At 39.0% G+C, this 17063-nt stretch overlaps 1 protein-coding gene across 1 annotated transcript; it reads right to left on the bottom strand.

Annotated features, from left to right (window-relative positions):
- Nucleotides 1-15258: 15258 nt before the first annotated feature.
- On the bottom strand, nucleotides 15259-15696 carry LOC107764943 (glutaredoxin-C9-like). Its single transcript, XM_016583521.2, has one exon. The coding sequence runs from the start codon at nucleotides 15694-15696 to the stop codon at nucleotides 15259-15261; it is 438 nt and encodes a 145-aa protein (XP_016439007.1).
- Nucleotides 15697-17063: the final 1367 nt, after the last annotated feature.

The raw sequence follows: 17063 nt of genomic DNA, 5'->3' as shown, positions 1-17063 counted from the left end.
GTGCCTCACAAAGCTTAAGATTTCTATGTCGAGAGGCTTGTTTCAAGCCATACAGAGACTTCTATAGCTTGCATACTCTCTTACACTCCCCCTGTCCTAAAAGACTAGGAGGTGGAACCATGTAAACATCCTCCACAAGATCACCCTGAAGGAATGCATTGAGTACATCTATTTGATGCAACCTCCAACTATGTGTTGCAACCAAGGATAAGATAGTCCTCATAGTGACAATCTTAACCACAGGTGAAAAGATCCCTGGGTAATCCAACCCCTCCTGCTAAGTATACCCCTTGGCTACCAAACGAACTTTGTATCTATCCACCTCTCCTTTAGCATTGTATTTGATTTTGAAACCCATTTACAACAAATGTCCCTCTTGTAATGAGGTAGATCAACCAGCTACCAAGTGTGATTGTCTTGAAGAGACTGCAGTTCTTGCTGCTACCCACTATGGATCATGAAAAGCTTATTCATATGTATCAGGCTCCCTTACAGATGGGATATTGCAAAGGACCTTGTAATAAGGGTCTGAAGGTGAAGTATATGACATGTATGCTGATAGAGGATAAGCTATGACCACCACATCATGTGATAAAGGCTTGGACCCCTTATGAACATAGTCACTAAGCCAACTAGGAGGCTTTGAGGTTTTGCATGACTTCCTTGTGCATGTAAGCTCACAAGAACTTGGAACAATAGTAAGATTTGGTACATTATCATAAGGAGCCCCACTAAGAGTGTGAAGTTCAATACCAGTAGTAAGGACTAATGCAGTTGTATCATTCTCAGAAAAACCACTTGTAGAGTCTCCTAAATTCAAAGAAGAAGGAATAGAAGGATGATCCACATCCAATCCACACTCAATAGTGAATGGAAACGGTCGTTGGAAGAATAGTACCCAACAAGAGTCGGGGTGGATTTCCACAGGGAGTTACAATGGGTATTAGGAGTACACACTTGACGAAAGCGAATGGGATAAGTAAACTTGCACTTCCACAAAAGGTTTTGATTTCTAATTTTAATTTTAGTCTAACAATTGTAAGCTACAAAAAGAAACTAGAAACAACTAATTATTTTTGGTATTTTTCCAATTAGTTAAAATGCCTAGGGATGTGACCATGACCTAGGTATTCGCCTAATGGGTTAAATATGTTAATATTTATTTTGTTGATTGGGGTGTACTATAGCTCTCAACTCTACATTACTCACTCAATGCCTCTCAGTCAAAGAGTGATTTTGCCCAATTCGACTTTGTTTACCATAAAATCTGAGTAATAATTAAATTTATATTGTGGTTTTAAAGATGTCATTTAATCTAGTACTAACTGTAAATAAGGAATCAGGTGTATAAATTAAAGAGTAAAGTAATCCAAACCAGTGTTTAAGCAAGTCTCGACCTCGAGCTATGGCAACCTCGAGGTAGGTGAATAAGAACAGTAAAATAATAAGGCAATTTAGAAGAAAAGTAAGCAAGAAAGTGATGTATGTATATTCTCTTGCCAATGATTCATACGTTACAAATGATTGATATCCCCTTTATATAGTAGGGGAATCCCAAATAAGGTACACTTCTAATTGTAGTAGGGAATCTTATTATATACCTGTCTAATCGCCTAGTACAAATCTATTTCGGAATTTACGGGAATCTCATTCGTTCTATTACAAAATCATAACGGTATTATCTCGAGGTTGGTCATACTTGGCCTCGGTTCATCGAGCACTTCAATCTTCGAGTCTTGTATTCTGCCATCGGGCTCGAGCCCGATCTATTTCGAACTAGTTCTCGAAGCGATCCCTTGAGCCTACAAAATCAGATATACCCTATTTTTACCGTATACAGATAGTCCCCGTGTTTCTTAGAGTAAGATGATAAGAAACGATTTGATCCTTGGTCCTCTGATGCCTCGATCGTGATGTCAATCCAGTGACGTCAGTGATAGAAATGATTGAAAGGTCGCATCGAAATAGTTCCCAAGGTCATTAATTGAAGGCGGCTGATGGTCGGCCATTGGCTTCCTCAAACTGTTGAAGCAGCCACTATAAATAGGTTGATTTCACAACCTTTGCAATCTTTACTTCTCAAACCTTTCCCAAATCTTTACTAGCTTCTTCATCCTTTTGAGCCCATCCCTTTATTCAATTTGTGCTTGCTGCAACACCAACTTCTCCTCTTCTATTGAGTTTCACAATAGTGATGGCTAAGATATCTAAAACGGTTCCTCAAAAAGGAAAAGCCTCCTCATCATTGTGGTCGACCGGTGGTAGAATGGAGGTGGCACCTTGTATCGAGGAGTGCATTCTTGGGCCATGCAAGCTATCTTCCGATTTCATAATCGATAAGCCTGCATCAGTTCCAGGCCGATGCGAGCCTATGTCCCGATACCTCTTCTCGATAACTGAAGACAATCTTAAGCAGGTAAAAAATGACTGCAATAGAGAGGATAAGGAGGTAGTGATTCCTTCCCTTGAGGAGGATATCACCACCCATGTGGAAGGATACTTAAGCATGTATGCTTATCCTTTCACACTAGGTCCCGTAGACCCAGTTATTCTTGTTCAGTCACCTATATCAGGTGACACTTGGCCAGATCCACCCTTATTTCTGGCACATTGTCAATTTGCCGAGGTATTTTTTGAGCAAGGTCGAGGGGATGTCTTTTACCCTCGACTATTTGATCAGGTTATACAGCCCTCGCCTCTATAGAGGTGGGTTGATAAAGCTCCAGCATCGATCCTTGAAGGCGATGTTCTCTAGCATCGATGAGGACAAGGACCGAGGATGGATGGGTCGATTCGCCCAAATCAAGACCTCCGACCTAATTCCTACCGAGAGGATGCCATTCCTCGGGGAATGGAACATGAAACGTAAGTACAACCCCATCGATGATGCTCACTACCCTGCTTTCTCTATTCTTCTTCGATCTAATTTCTTTTTGATGGTGCAGCTTCCCCTTGGTTTCCTGGTGTGATTCCGGACCTCACAGGTTGAGTTCGACAACTGGCCTCCACTTCCTCATATGCTGAACGTTGTTGGCGAGATTTGGCCAAGGGTTGATGGGAAGCTAAAAACCATGGTGAGTTCCTTTATTCATATGTTGACGAATCTCTGCAAAATACATACTTTCCCCCTATGCAGGCCTCAGAGACATTGTTGTTATAAGGCCGCCTTCGCTTGGTGAAGAGGAAATCCTGAAGCCGAACAAAAAGAAGAAAAGGAAATGGGATTCGCCCCCAAGTTCCCCGAAGTCCAGGAAAAATAGGGCTCGAAAGCCTAGGGCTGATCCTGCATCCCTATCTGCTGACGTGGTCCAACAACTTCAGGATGATGAGGAAGAAGAAGAGGATGCCGACTGATTGCTGGTAGCTCAGAAGAGGGGAAACACTAAAGTTTCAAAGGCTGCTGAACCGGCGGTGGCTGATGCAGTTTAATCTTGAGCTGAAGAAATCTCGGAGGGGAGCTCGAGTAGAGTCACCGAGCCATAGGGTGATAAAAATGCACCTCGTCATAAGGAACATCTGGTGGATGAGCCCGAAGGGCATAATTCTGAGGCCATCCAAAGAGAAGATAATGTCCCAAGTGAATCACTTGGGATAATTAACATATATGATTTGCCGCCCAACCCTGTGTTCTCCGAAGGGTAGTTCCGAGATGCTCGGGCCATGAAGACGCCCGATGTGGGGAAGACCCACAAAGGGAATGATATGTTCTGAGAATGCTTTGTGTGGGTCGAAAATGGTCCCGACTCGGATGCTTCGTTTATTTTTGACGAGGCTCAGCGGCTTCTTAAACAAGTAAGTTTCCGCCTCCATAATTATGTTCGTGTTTTATTCTCATTTTTCTAAGTCTGACTTCTTTTCTTTGTGTGAAGGCTGTGACGCTCCATCGACAAACACTTTCCAAAGATCGGGCCGAGCTTGCCCGATGCAAGGGCAGACTCAAGAAGCTCGTGGAAGAGAGGCACAACCTCAAACTCCTCTACGTTCAAAAAGAGAAGGAAATGAGGGACCTTCGTGTTGCTCTGACGAGGCACGCCAAGAACAGACAAAGCTTATTAAGCAGGTAATGTAACTTTTTGGGAGTTTTCTACGTGTTCATTTGAATTAGCGATTAACACTTTAACTTTGCAGGCCCAATAGAAGGGCGAGCTGGTAGAGCAGTTTCGAGAGGAGGTCAAAGCGAAAGAAGCCGGGACCCTAGGGTGGAAGCAGCATATGGATTGTCTTGCCTCGGAGAAAGACACTCTTCGGGCCCAGCTAACTTCGGTCGAATGCTAGCTTCAAAATGTAAAGGGGGAAAGCTTGGCCCGAAGCTGAAAGATTGAGGAGCTCGAAACTAAATCCGCCTCTAAACTTGCAAAGGCTAAATCTAAGGCAGAGGTATTTGTGGGCTCTTATCGAGCTGACGTCGAGGCTACCAACATTCGGGCACAGGAGATCTCTATCACTGCTGAGGTCAAATTGTTGTGTGATGTCGATCATGCCAGGCGACAATCCTGGAGAGAGACACTCGAGGAATTGCATGCTCGATCTCTCAGCTGATATCGAAAAGGCAAAAACTTTGAAGGATGAGGCTACCGCTTTACTCTCCGATGATGAATACTCTGATAGTGGTTCCAAGAGTGAAGGAGATGATGATGAAGTCCCCGAGGAGGAGGTTCTCGAAGATGTGGCTCCCAAAGATGCGACTCCCAAAGTAGACTAGGCCCTTAGGATTTTTTGTTTTGTTTTTTGTGCAAGGCCCCTTGTGGGCATTGTAAATACCTTTTATGTATATAAGGAATTCCTTTTCTTTCTGCTCCATCTCCTATTTGTTGTAAAGTCTACGTTGTTTTCGTTTTGTGAAATTTTTTTGATGTTATAACTTCAATAATTGAGTGAGCACTAGCTCAGACTTAGAGTAAAACAAATCATTAAGTTTTTTAGTAATTAATGGGAAATCTTTAAACTTATAATAGAATACCTCTTAAGGTTTTTTGATGAATCCCCGAGCTATGCTTAAGTCAATTTTATACGAGCTCGGGACGGTAGGACCCTTAGGTCCAATTTGAGTGAGAACAAGGTCTTGTACTCTAAATGTTTTGGCTCTTAGGTTCTTTTAGGTTGGGCCGATATAGCCTTTGAGAGATGGCTATTATTTTCCCTTTTCAGCTTAGAAGACTTAGTAAAAATTTCTTTATGCCTTGGCATGCATTTTTTACCCATTGGGTTGTTTGAGGGGTTAGTGTCGATCAAAACCATTCTGTTTTTTGTACCTTAGCACAAGTTTGTATTTGAATAATTCGATACCTTTTAAGGGTTTTCGAGGGCTGATTTTATCGAAGTCTTTTGATTATTTTGCCGAGGGTAGCCTTTATTAACCGGTTTTCAGAGAATTCGAAGGCCTATTTTTATTGCGGGATTCGGACATCTCCGAGCCGCGTTATTTAGGTCGTAGCTTTTAGTATGGCCGTAGCCTTCGGGTGTGCCTTTTGGACTTATTTCTTGATAAAATTTCGAACTTGTACAAAATGTTAGTCCCCGAATATGATGGCCTTGGACTTTACGTCGAGGGGTACCTCTTTGAGGTCTTATGAATTTGAGTTTAGATAACTCGAATGTGTTGATTGTCGATGACAGTCCCTGAGTATTCGAGGTGTATTTGCGTTTTGGCCATTAAGCCATTTTTTACAGAATCATAAGTATTTGATATAGAAATAATGCTTCTTTGTATAATTCATATACGCATACATATTTTTACATCGAGACTCGACTATTCCATATGGACACGGTTCATCTGACCATTTGGCCCATTACAAAGTTTTCCTATCGAGACCCTTTTTGGCGTGAAGTATTTTTCTCGAAAATATAACCTCCGAGGGTGATGCCTTCCCAGTATTAGAGGTTGATTGAAAAGAAGCCTTGGATACTGGTGAGTTCTCCTTAGGTAGCACATAGTTGTTGCCTCGTTAAAAATCTTGCCAGAAAAATCCATTTGGGATAAACCCGATCTAAGGGAAAAATAGTGCAACGCGTGCTTTAAAACCTAAGGTCTTCATGTAGAAGGGTTCTCTCGACGTCTTCGATGGAACACCTATAATAAGTTAGTATCAAATACAAAAGGAAAAAGGGAGAAGGTCATACCTCATCAATAATATCGTTTGAGTAGTGATACATTCCAATTTTTTGGCAATTGTTAGCCTTCCATCGTGCCAAGTTTTTAAGATCCTTTTCCGATGGCTCGATATGGTCCTTCCTAGTTTGGGCCTAGTTTTCCTTCATTTGGGTCTCAAGTATTGAGGGTGACTTTCCTTAGAACTAAGTCCCTGATTCCGAAGTGTCGAAGGTTGGTTTTTCTATTATAATATCTCTCGATCCTTTCTTCTGTGCAGCCATTTGAACAAGTGCAACTTCTCATTTTTCATCTCATAGCTCGAGGCTAGTATTCATAGCCTCGTGATTTGATTCCTCCGATGCATGTAGAAATCTGGCGATGGGTTCCCCAACCTCGATTGGAATTAAGGCCTCGGAACCATATATTAAAGAGAATGGGGTTGCTCTCGTTCTGGACTTCGATGTTATTTGATATGCCCAAAGAACCTCGGGTAGAACTTCTCTCCATTTCCCTTTAGCGTCGTTCAACATTTTCTTTAGGTTTTGAATGATAGTCTTGTTTGTCGATTCGGCCTGTCCGTTTCTGCTCGGGTGATACGGCATTGATAAGATCCTCTTTGTTTTGTTGAAGATTCAATGTTAAACTAGCTACAAATTACTCAAAATAGACTAAAACCGCCGTTCACGTGCTCTGCTAAGATAAAGATACCCTAAAATGTGAAAAAGAAGTATTTATACAAGGCCAAATTTTCTGGAAAAAAATACCCCCGACGGAGGTACCGCAGTCCGCAAGAAATGGACTGCGGCCGCCGTGAGGCTTTTTGGCTTCTAGTTTTGGTCTCTGAATCTAGCCACCACGGACCGCATAAAATGCACCGCGGCCGAGGTAGCTTCACCGCGGTCCACATAAAATGGATTGCGGACCGCGGTGTCTTGAAACTTCCAAAATCCCAGCTCTCTGAATTCCATCTCCGCGGACCGCAACAAATGGATTACAACCACGATGAGGCTACTGCGGCCGCCAAGAATCTGTCGTGGACCGTATTGCTTGAGCTTCCAAAATTGCATCCCTCTGATTTTCCACCACGGACCGCAATAAATGCATTGTGGTCGCGGTGGGTCTATTGCTGCTACAGTGGATTTACTGCTGTAGCAGAGCTTTGACTTGTTCTTGGTACTTGAGCAGGTTTCACTCCTTTTTGAGCTGGTCTTGACTTCCTTGTCACTTTTTGACCAAACACTTCAAACAAGCACAACATGTAAGCTTTCGGGATTACATGTATACATTTTTAGTCTAAAACTCAATCAAAAATGAGTATAAAATAGACTAGAATCCCTAGTTATCAATAAACTGAACCCTAGGGGGCTCCCAGCTTGTCGTCCTCGACCCTGATCTTCGATTGATAATGATTATGCACGTCTACCCATGTTACAGTTGGATACTCGATCAGACTTTTCTTCAACTGTCGTGACGCGATCGAACTCCGCTCGTTCAACCCCTGGGTGAAAGCTTAAATGACCCAATCATCTATGACTGGCGGTAATTCCATTCGATCCATTTGATATCAGGATACAAACTCCCTTAGCATTTCATCACCTCTCTCTATTATCTTAAAACGTTCGATTACCTTGTTGCGACCTTTATGGCCCCGGCGTGCGCCTTCACGAAGGCGTCTGCTAACATAGCAAAAGAGTCGATGGAATTTGGTGGCAATTTGTGATACCAAATCATTGCTCCTTTTGACAAAGTTTCCCCAAATGTTTTCAACAAAACTGACTCGATCTCATCATCATTTAAGTCGTTTCCTTTAATCTCGCATGTGTACGAAGTGATATGTTTATTAGGATCGCTCGTCCTATTGTACTTAGGTATATCTGGCATACAGAACTTCTTAGGTATGGGCTTCGGAGACACACTCTGAGGAAATGGCATTTATACGAACCTTTTGGCATCCAAACCTTTTAAGATCGGGGGTGCCCCCGGTATTTGATCAACACGAGAGTTATATGTTTCCACTTTCTTGTAATTACCTTCAATTTTTTTCCCTCCCGATTCGATTCTCTTGGTGAGATCCTCGAGCATCTTCATAAATGCAGGATCAATCCCCGATCCATTACCGTTCGACCTTTATGGCATAGGCTCAGTACGGTGAGTGATTTCTGGTTCAACCACACTCGGAGTTTTATGTTGACTTTGAAGATGAGAGATAGCACCATGTAGAGCCTGTATCATCTCGAATATTACCTGGAGGATAACTCCCCCGTCTCCTACACCCTGTGTTCCTTGGCCACCAGATCGAGCTTCCCTGCGTACACTTTCTCTAGGGTCTACGCCTAAGTCCGCGTTCAAAGTAATGTGCGAACTAACATCGACTGGCTCGTCAATTGGCACTTCCCTAAGGTTAATCTATGGTACACTAGCTCCCGAAGCAACTACATTGTTGTTTTCCCCGTGAAATCCAAGACCATCATCACCATGTATGGGTGCATTTTGCGAGTTTGACATGTTTTAACCTGAGAACAAAAATTCTTTACAAGAACAAGTGTGAAAATAACGTGTGTTATTAGAATCAATACTGAATAAATCACTATTACCCTTAGCCCCACGGTGGGCGCCAAACTGTTTACCCTAAAATCTGAGTTACAATTAAATTTGTATTGTAGTTTTAAAGATATGTGATTTAATTGAGTATTAACTGATAAATAAGGAATCAAGTGTATAAATTAAAGAGTAAAGTAAGTCAAACCAGTGTTTAAGCAAGTCTCGACCTCGAGCTATGGCAAACTCAAAGTAGGTGAATAAGAATAGTAAAATAATAAGGCAATTCAGATGAACAATAAACAAGAAAGTGATGTACGTATATTCTCTTGCCAATGATTCATGCATTACAAATTATTGGGATCCTTTTTATATAGTAGGCGAATCACAAATAAGGTACATTTCTAATTATAGTAGGGAATCTTATTATACAGCTTTTTAACCACCTAGTACAAATTCGTTCTAGAATTTACTTCATGATCTTAGGGCCACTGTAGGAATCTCGGTCTTTCTGTTACGAAACCATAATAGTATTATCTCGAGGTTGGTCATAATTGGCCTCGGTATTCATCGAGCACTTCGATATTCAAGTCTTGTATTCCGCCATCGGGCTCGAGCCTGGTCTATTTCAAACTTGTTCTCGAAGCGATCCCTTGAGCCTACGAAATCGGACATACACAATTTCGACAGTATACAGACTTTCTCAAGTTTAAATGGGTATCAAACAAAATAGTTGATATGAGCTCAAGTCGGGCTCTCACTATATCTAGTTTGAACCCTTTAATTAGGCTAATCAAACTCTCAATTAACTCAATTCCTTGTTAGCCGAGTTATCCTAGACTAGGTCCATTTTTCTTAAGTAGAGACTAAGTAAAAAAAGCATGAATCAATATTTACAACCATTAATTCTAAAATTGAAGCATAAAATAAGCTAAATAATCAATACCCAATCATAAATAAGCATTAAATTAAATACCCATAAGGTTTATACACTAGGGTTGGGTTACAACCCTAGTAAAAGTCTAGCTACTCATAGTAGAAATTTAAGAAAATAAAGAAGAAATTCTAATTAAACTCATAATCAAGGATTAAAATGGTAAAAGATAATGTTTAAACACTAAAATAGTCACAAAATTCCTAAAATGGCAAAATGTGTTGGCTACAGCAGCTCAAACTTCAAAACTTGACCTAAAAATATGAAACTCATCTATTTATAGTGGGCCAAAATTCGCTAACAAAATGCCCTTCGAGAGGTTTTGTGGTCGCACAATTCCATGAGCGGCCCGTTGATTTCTTCAGTTGATAGGAGCCTGGATTCTGCAGCCGCACATTTCTGGGTTTGTGGTTGCAAAGCATCTTCTGTGGCCGCACAATTCTTGTACGGTCCGCACTTCAGCAAGGCTTCAGGACTTGATCTTTTGTAGACTCTCTGAATTTTGAATCATTTGTCAATGCAGGCCCTGTTCTGCGGCCGCATAATTCATATGTGGTCCGTATGTTGGCCAAAATTTCTGCTGGGCTATTTTACTTGATGTGCGACCGCAGATGGAATTCTGCAGTCCGTACTTCCTTCTACGATTGTAGAAATCCTTTTGCGGACCACACTTCTTTGATGTTGCGCCCTTTATTGCCTTGTGAATCAGTTCACTCCTTTTGAATTAGATTTCATCATGGGAGACCAAACTTTCAATATTCCTACAATTTTCACACTTTCATTAGTTTCGAGAACATAACTTAATATTTTCGGACTAAAATAAAAGTAAAAATGTGCTAATAAGTAGTCAAAATTCCCACCTATCAATGGATTGGAGGGAACAAAGACTGGTTCTGTTGTAGATGAAGTATCCAATGGAGCTACATTAATAATGGTGTCAATAACAAAGGGATCATGGCAACCTCCCCAACACTCCACAAGATCGGGAGGTCTAAGTTGATAGAAGGAGGACTTGAAGGGAAATATTTCTTTAAATGAAACATCCCTGCTAACAGAAAATAGTTTGTTGGCTAGGTTATATAGCCTATAGCCTTTCTGAGTGGTAGAGTATCCCATATGCACTACTGGGATTGCTCTTTCTCCAAATTTGTTACTTTTGGCATCCACACTTGTGGCATAACATATACACCTCAGTACCCTTAAGTGTTGTAGATTAGGATTTCTCCCACAGAATACCTAAAATGGTGACTTTCCTGCCAAAGCAGTGGATGGAATCCTATTAAGTAGATAAGCAACATTCTTCACACATAATCCCTAGAAAGTTAGAGGAATTCAACTCTAGAACCTGATAGTTCTTGCTACCTCAAGAAGTTGTCTGTGCTTTTGTTCAACAACTCCATTCTGCTGTGGAGTATGAACACATGAACTTTGATGTACAATTCCTGCAATACTGAACAAATATATACAATGTGAGTTAAGAAGCTATGTACCATTATCACTTCTGAAAACTTTGATTGAACTATCAAACTGTGTCTTTATTAATGACATAAAAAAATTCAATACAACTGAGACATCTTTTCAACCTTAATAAGAACACCCAGAGCATTCTACTATAATTATCTACAAGTGTAAGAAAGAATCTATGACCACCATATGTAGGTATTTTGTAGGAACCTCATACATCACCATGAACTAGCTCAAATAGTTTAGTGGTTCTACTAGTACTTTGAGGAAAAGAAAGCCTAGTTTGCTTAACTAGAAGACATATGGATCAAGTTCTATCAGTATCTACCTTATAAATGTTCATTTGTTGTAGTATTCTGTGAGAAACATGCCCCAAGCTACTATGCCACAGTATTGCAGATTGAGTCCCAGTAGCAGCCAATGATTATGATATCTTATTCTCTATGTTATTTCTCCAATAGTACAAGTCATTGTGCATTCTACTTGTCCCATGTCATGCATCACGAAAAAATCAGGATAGAAAGACATGAAATATTGCAATTCTCTAGTTAGCTTAGTAACTGACAATAAATTAAACTTGAAGTCCGGTACACATAACACATCATTGGTGTCCCCTTGTGCCAATCTACATTTACCAATATGACTAATAGGCAACTGTTTTCCATCACGTAGATGCACTAGTAAGCCTTGCTTAGCATAGTCATTCAAATCAAATAATATTTCAGGAGTAGATACCATATGATTTGTTGCTCATGTGTCCACTATACAACTGTGCCTATTTTTACTAATAAGAAAAGAACAAATAGTCCCTTCCATATTAGCTGATAATTCTGGAACATTATCTTTATTGAACATTTGTAAGATGTGACTATAATGTTCTGGAGCAAATATAACAGTGACACCACCTGTAGATCCCTGAGATTGTGCATCATGTATCTGCACAGGATTATGTGTCCCCTGGATTTGCACCTGCGTATAGTTGTTATTCCCATGTGTTGTGCCTGCATAAAGGTTCCCAAAAGCTGCAATCATACCTGCTTGCCCTGTATTGTAGCTTCCTCTAGCTTGAGCTGTGTATCCTCCATGTTGTGTGGCATGTGTTCTTTGATGAGAGTGACCAGCAATTGTTCCTTGGTGGCTAATATGTGCTCTTTGGTAATCAGTAGGTGCTCCTTATTTCCTTCTGCCTTTAAAGTATGCCGAATAACCAATGAGCTGGTAATAGTTTTCTTTACTGTGTCCTTTCATCTTGCAATGTTCATAAAATATACGGTAATTCCTTTTATTCTTTTGGACCGAACCTCCTTTTACTGCTGAGCTCCATAATGTTGTAATGTCATTTCCCTCAGAGTTCAACCCAATGTGTGATAAGGTTCATGATGTACTCTTTTGACTTTCATCCTCAACACTTAGAGCATAATCCTGATTCAAAGTTGATTTCATCAGAGTTTGCCTTCTAGCTTGAGCATAGGAATCATTCAGTCCACTTAAAAATTGTAGTAGCCTCTCCTGTTGAAGGTGATCTGCAAACTCTTTCGAATCTATTGAGGGTGCCATTGTATCATAATTAGCCCAGAGCTCTTTCAATTTCGTAACATACATGGACACTGAATCTGTTCCTTGAGAAATTGTCGCAATTTCTCTATGCAATTGAAAATTCCTCATTCTATACACCTTGTCAAACCTCTCCTTTAGATCTTCCCATATTAGGTGAGCATTAGAAGCATACACGATTCTACTAAGTAAATCTGGAGATATTGTGTTCATAATCCACGAGAGCACAATTGCCTTACAAGTCTCCAGTCTTCATGCAGCTCTGACCTAAACTGATCCTTAGTGCATGTGTCATTGACGAACCCTAGCTTTTGTTTGGCCTGAATTGCAATTCTCATCGATCTCCGCCATAATCCCTAATTCTCGGATCGAGTGAGTGGGACTGAAATCAATATGGAGCTTAGAGTATCTGAGGGATGCATGAACAGAGGATGAGTGTGGTCAATTTTCTTCATCACCATTATCGATTCGATGTTCTCGAGGGAAGGAGATGAAGACGAAGGAGATGAAGTTTCATTCATATGAAGTCAGAGAAAGATTAGACGAGAGTAATGATCACACAAAGCTCTGATACCATGTCAAAGATCTGCCATGGATGCTTCTAGGTTGAGCTAAAAGAGATCGGAGCTTAAAGAGGAAAAGAGAAGATGAGGAAATATTTTCACTGTTCTATTGAAAACTAACCGCCTATACATACATATACAGTACATAACCAACTCACTCTAACAAACTTCTAATTGCATAATTAGCAACTAATCTACTAGACTCTTTGCTGGCTAATTAGTAACAGTTGGCTTCCTCTTTCACATGACACCTTAGTTAACCATGTTTGTTGTCGAACATAATTAAATTCCTACGACTTAATAAGTCCTGTAAATTATACGAGAAAGGTAAAATTGGTGGGACATAAATTAGCTAGCACATCAAGCTAGATCCCCCAAGTTTATAGTTATTTTTTATCTTTCATAATATCTTTCTAATTTCGTAATTTGTTTCTAAAAACTACTGTACTAATAGTGAGGACGCGGCTCCTCTCCAGTTACACCCATTAGTCAAAAGTCAATGAAGTCAAACTCTTACTATTGCAGTTTTAATTATGACCTCGTAGTCTTTGAGTTGTCTCCACGAGATTATATATATCTATCATAATTTTTTGACAAAATAAAATTTTATTACACAGTCAATTCCATTAGTATTCATGTGATGACGGACATAGTTGACTTGAGAACACCACTGTTCCTTCACAGTATATGAGATCATCTCGAGAAACAAGAAGAAAACAAAAAATAAAAAAAATAAAAAGAGAGAGGGGCTTGCTTCTAATTTTCCAAACTTGAACTAATCAATTAGTCCATTAGTTTCAACAATTCGGATTCGTTTTCTACACATAACTATTTCATTATTTAATTTATTTTTCTGATAAGAAACACTAATTGTACGTAGATCACCATCCTAGTCAACGTAACTCTAGTCGTAAAAGTCAGTGGATTACTATACTATTAATTTTTTGATGTGACGCAATTTACGATCACATTAAACTAATTCAAACACTAAACGCGGTTGTTTAAGTCAAATCTTTAGACCACTATATAAGGACGGCATTTTGTTTTGCTTCTAATTTAACTTATATGATTTAATTAGAATAGTTTTAGTGGTTTCGTCATCCATTATATCATCTATTACGCTGTTCTTTTCCATCCCATTTGTTTTTCTAATTACACGATTATCGTGAGGTTTCAGTATGAGCATAAAATATGATACACAGTACTCACATTTTCTATAGTTAATTTGGATAATGATTAATTAAATCATCATGTGAAGTGCCGTTGGCGCTTTGTAATTATATTGACCGTTTAGTCAACTATTATATTAACACTACTAATTATGACATCGACAAATCTTCCTTGAGGCATTTTATGATCAGTAGTTGGTTTTTGCTTACTGTTGTTGTTTAATATATTATATTTAAACCAATTAAAATAACTTGATTTCCCAGGAGACAGTTGATATTAATGATAAAAAATGCACTAATTAAATTATGCGGGGTAGAGTTTTCCTTGTGGTTAGAATATTTTTGAATGATTCTTGTTATTTACCTGAACATTTGACTCTTAAATCTTGAAAGCAAAAATGAGCTAGTAAAAAGTACAGTAGGAAGTAGGAACAAAGAAATTTACTTAATTTTATGCTGAATATACACGCAGCTCCTCAAACTGGTCTATTTTTTCACTTAGACCAATATTTTAGTAGCTGTAACGGTTTTAACCCTTGCATAAAGATTATTGGACTATTAAAACAGTTTATCGATAAAACTATTGTATCAATTGCATCAGAAGAAAATGTCTCTAGTGCAACGATTCGTTAATTAACTCTCTCTCTCTCTATTTTTTTTTGTTTCTTTTTTCCCTTGTTTGGAATGTTCATGCTAATCTCACGAGTACTGTATCAATATGCACATGAATTTAAATGTCACCTGACCACAAAAGTTCTTAATTACTAAGGAAAAATGGTGGTAACGAACTGCAAACTACACCACATTAAGGATTACTCAAAAATATAGAAAGCAAATGGAATTCTTCTTCTCTCTTTTTTTTCTTTTCTTTAACGACCCAAAAAATTCCGAGTTTTTGTCAATAAACACGAAATACAGAGAGATCGAATTAAGAATGAATGAAAGTCAAAGCCATAAGGCACCAGCTTGTTTAAGCAAGGGAACTAATTCACCCGAAATGTGAGTTTCCATCACTTTTTCTACCCCTCCTAAAAGCTTCCCTCCTACAAACACCGCCGGCAACTTCTCCTGAGCGCCGCCACCCTCAATTCTCGACAGCTCCTCCAACATGGCGGCTTCTTCCGCTGCATCGACGTCGAAAATGGTAGGGTTTACACCCAAACCCAGCAGCAAATGCTTCACGACAAGACACATGCAGCACCCACGTGTGGCTACCACGATTATCGCACTTTCCGCGACCAAGTTCGCCAACCTCGTATTCAAGTTACTCTCACTAGGCTGTGATCCGCGACTGGTGGAGCCGCCGTTCTTGGTGGCTGAGTACGAGCTCATGCTTGCGCCGCCGCTGCCGCTGCCGCTGCCGCTGGGGGTAGTTCGACTCATGGTATTGGTAAATGGTAGGGCGGAATGAAGAGGGAGAGGGAAGTGAAGCGCAGGCCAGCGTGGAATATGTACAGTTGGAAGCGGGAGACTAACGTCAACGGCTGTGATGTAATAGTGGGCATCACACTTACTATTTGCTACGTGTAAAATGCGTCACAAACTACTTTTCTATTCCAATTGACTACGTCATCTTATTTTGATGAAGCTTTTTGTTTTACCCAAAATAAATGTTACTTTACGAGAATAAGCAAATTGGTCACAATAAATGATTAATTTATTTTTGGTACATCCATTAAAAAAATACTAAATTCTAGACGAAAATAATTAGTGTGACTAAACTACCCTTCATTAAATGTTACATCATAATTATAGTAGTACTTACTTCTCTTCTCAAATGTGAGGAGTAAATGACTTTTTAGGGATACGTACATAAGGGTAATTCTGGAAAACCAGATTGAATTTTTTCTTGATTATATAAATGGATACTTATTTTGAACCAAAATAAAAAAGCAAATTGGTCACTTATGTGGACCGGATGGAGTATTAATTACAGTACTTTTGTTTTAAATTATAAATAATTTACATAATTTTTAAAAAATCTTTTAACAATTATTGCTCATTTAAAGATGTTAATGCTACTACTAGTAAATAATTTTCTTAAACAACGAATAGTACTATTTTGCTTCCGCATAAGCCAACTCTGAAAATAACAAAGTAAAGAATCAAAGTCAATTATTCGCAGTTGGTGGTAAAAAATTGGAGCATTCACTTTGCTTATGTTGTATTAGTACAATCGGAAATGTATATGGATTTAAGTTATAATACTAATAATTACGACATTGGTAAATTTTAATTTTAACATGTGGTAGCAAATTAGTTATTATTTTTATCAAATTTACTTACTAGTATTTATAAAAATTTACTTGTAATTACATGGAGTAATAAGCAATCTGATTATATAATTATGTTTCAACCAACAAATCCTTTTTATATTATATGACAAGCATAAATTTGACTATTTTTTATATCAGCGCCAGTTTCTTTTTTCTCCCCGTCTGTTAGATTTTCTTCTAACATAATAATTAATAGAGAAAGATCGAATCTAACTGGTCACAAATATTTAAGAAATCTAGAGATTCAAAGTTTTGATACTATGATTTGCATATTGCACGCTGGGATGGTGTAGGGATATTGTTCTGCATCTCTTTTCACATCTTATAATTACTCGGTCAGGAGTAAATTGTTTTTTATGACATTATTCACTTATCTTAAGTAGAATGAGACTTACTAACATCAGTCTGTTATAAAATAAAAGCAATGCAGTAAAATGTAAACAAGAAGAGATAGAGAGAATGAAGAAGTGTTTT

The sequence above is a fragment of the Nicotiana tabacum genome, chromosome 3 (assembly GCF_000715075.1).
Source record: "Nicotiana tabacum cultivar K326 chromosome 3, ASM71507v2, whole genome shotgun sequence".
Classification (NCBI taxonomy): domain Eukaryota; kingdom Viridiplantae; phylum Streptophyta; class Magnoliopsida; order Solanales; family Solanaceae; genus Nicotiana; species Nicotiana tabacum.
The sequence above is the reverse complement of the archived record's forward strand: the minus strand, read 5'-3'. Positions and strand labels throughout refer to the sequence as shown.

What these genes read in the sequence shown, in the direction of transcription:
- LOC107764943 (XM_016583521.2), bottom strand. Translation starts at nt 15,696, where the DNA reads ATGAGTCGAACTACCCCCAGCGGCAGCGGCAGCGGCAGCGGCGGCGCA.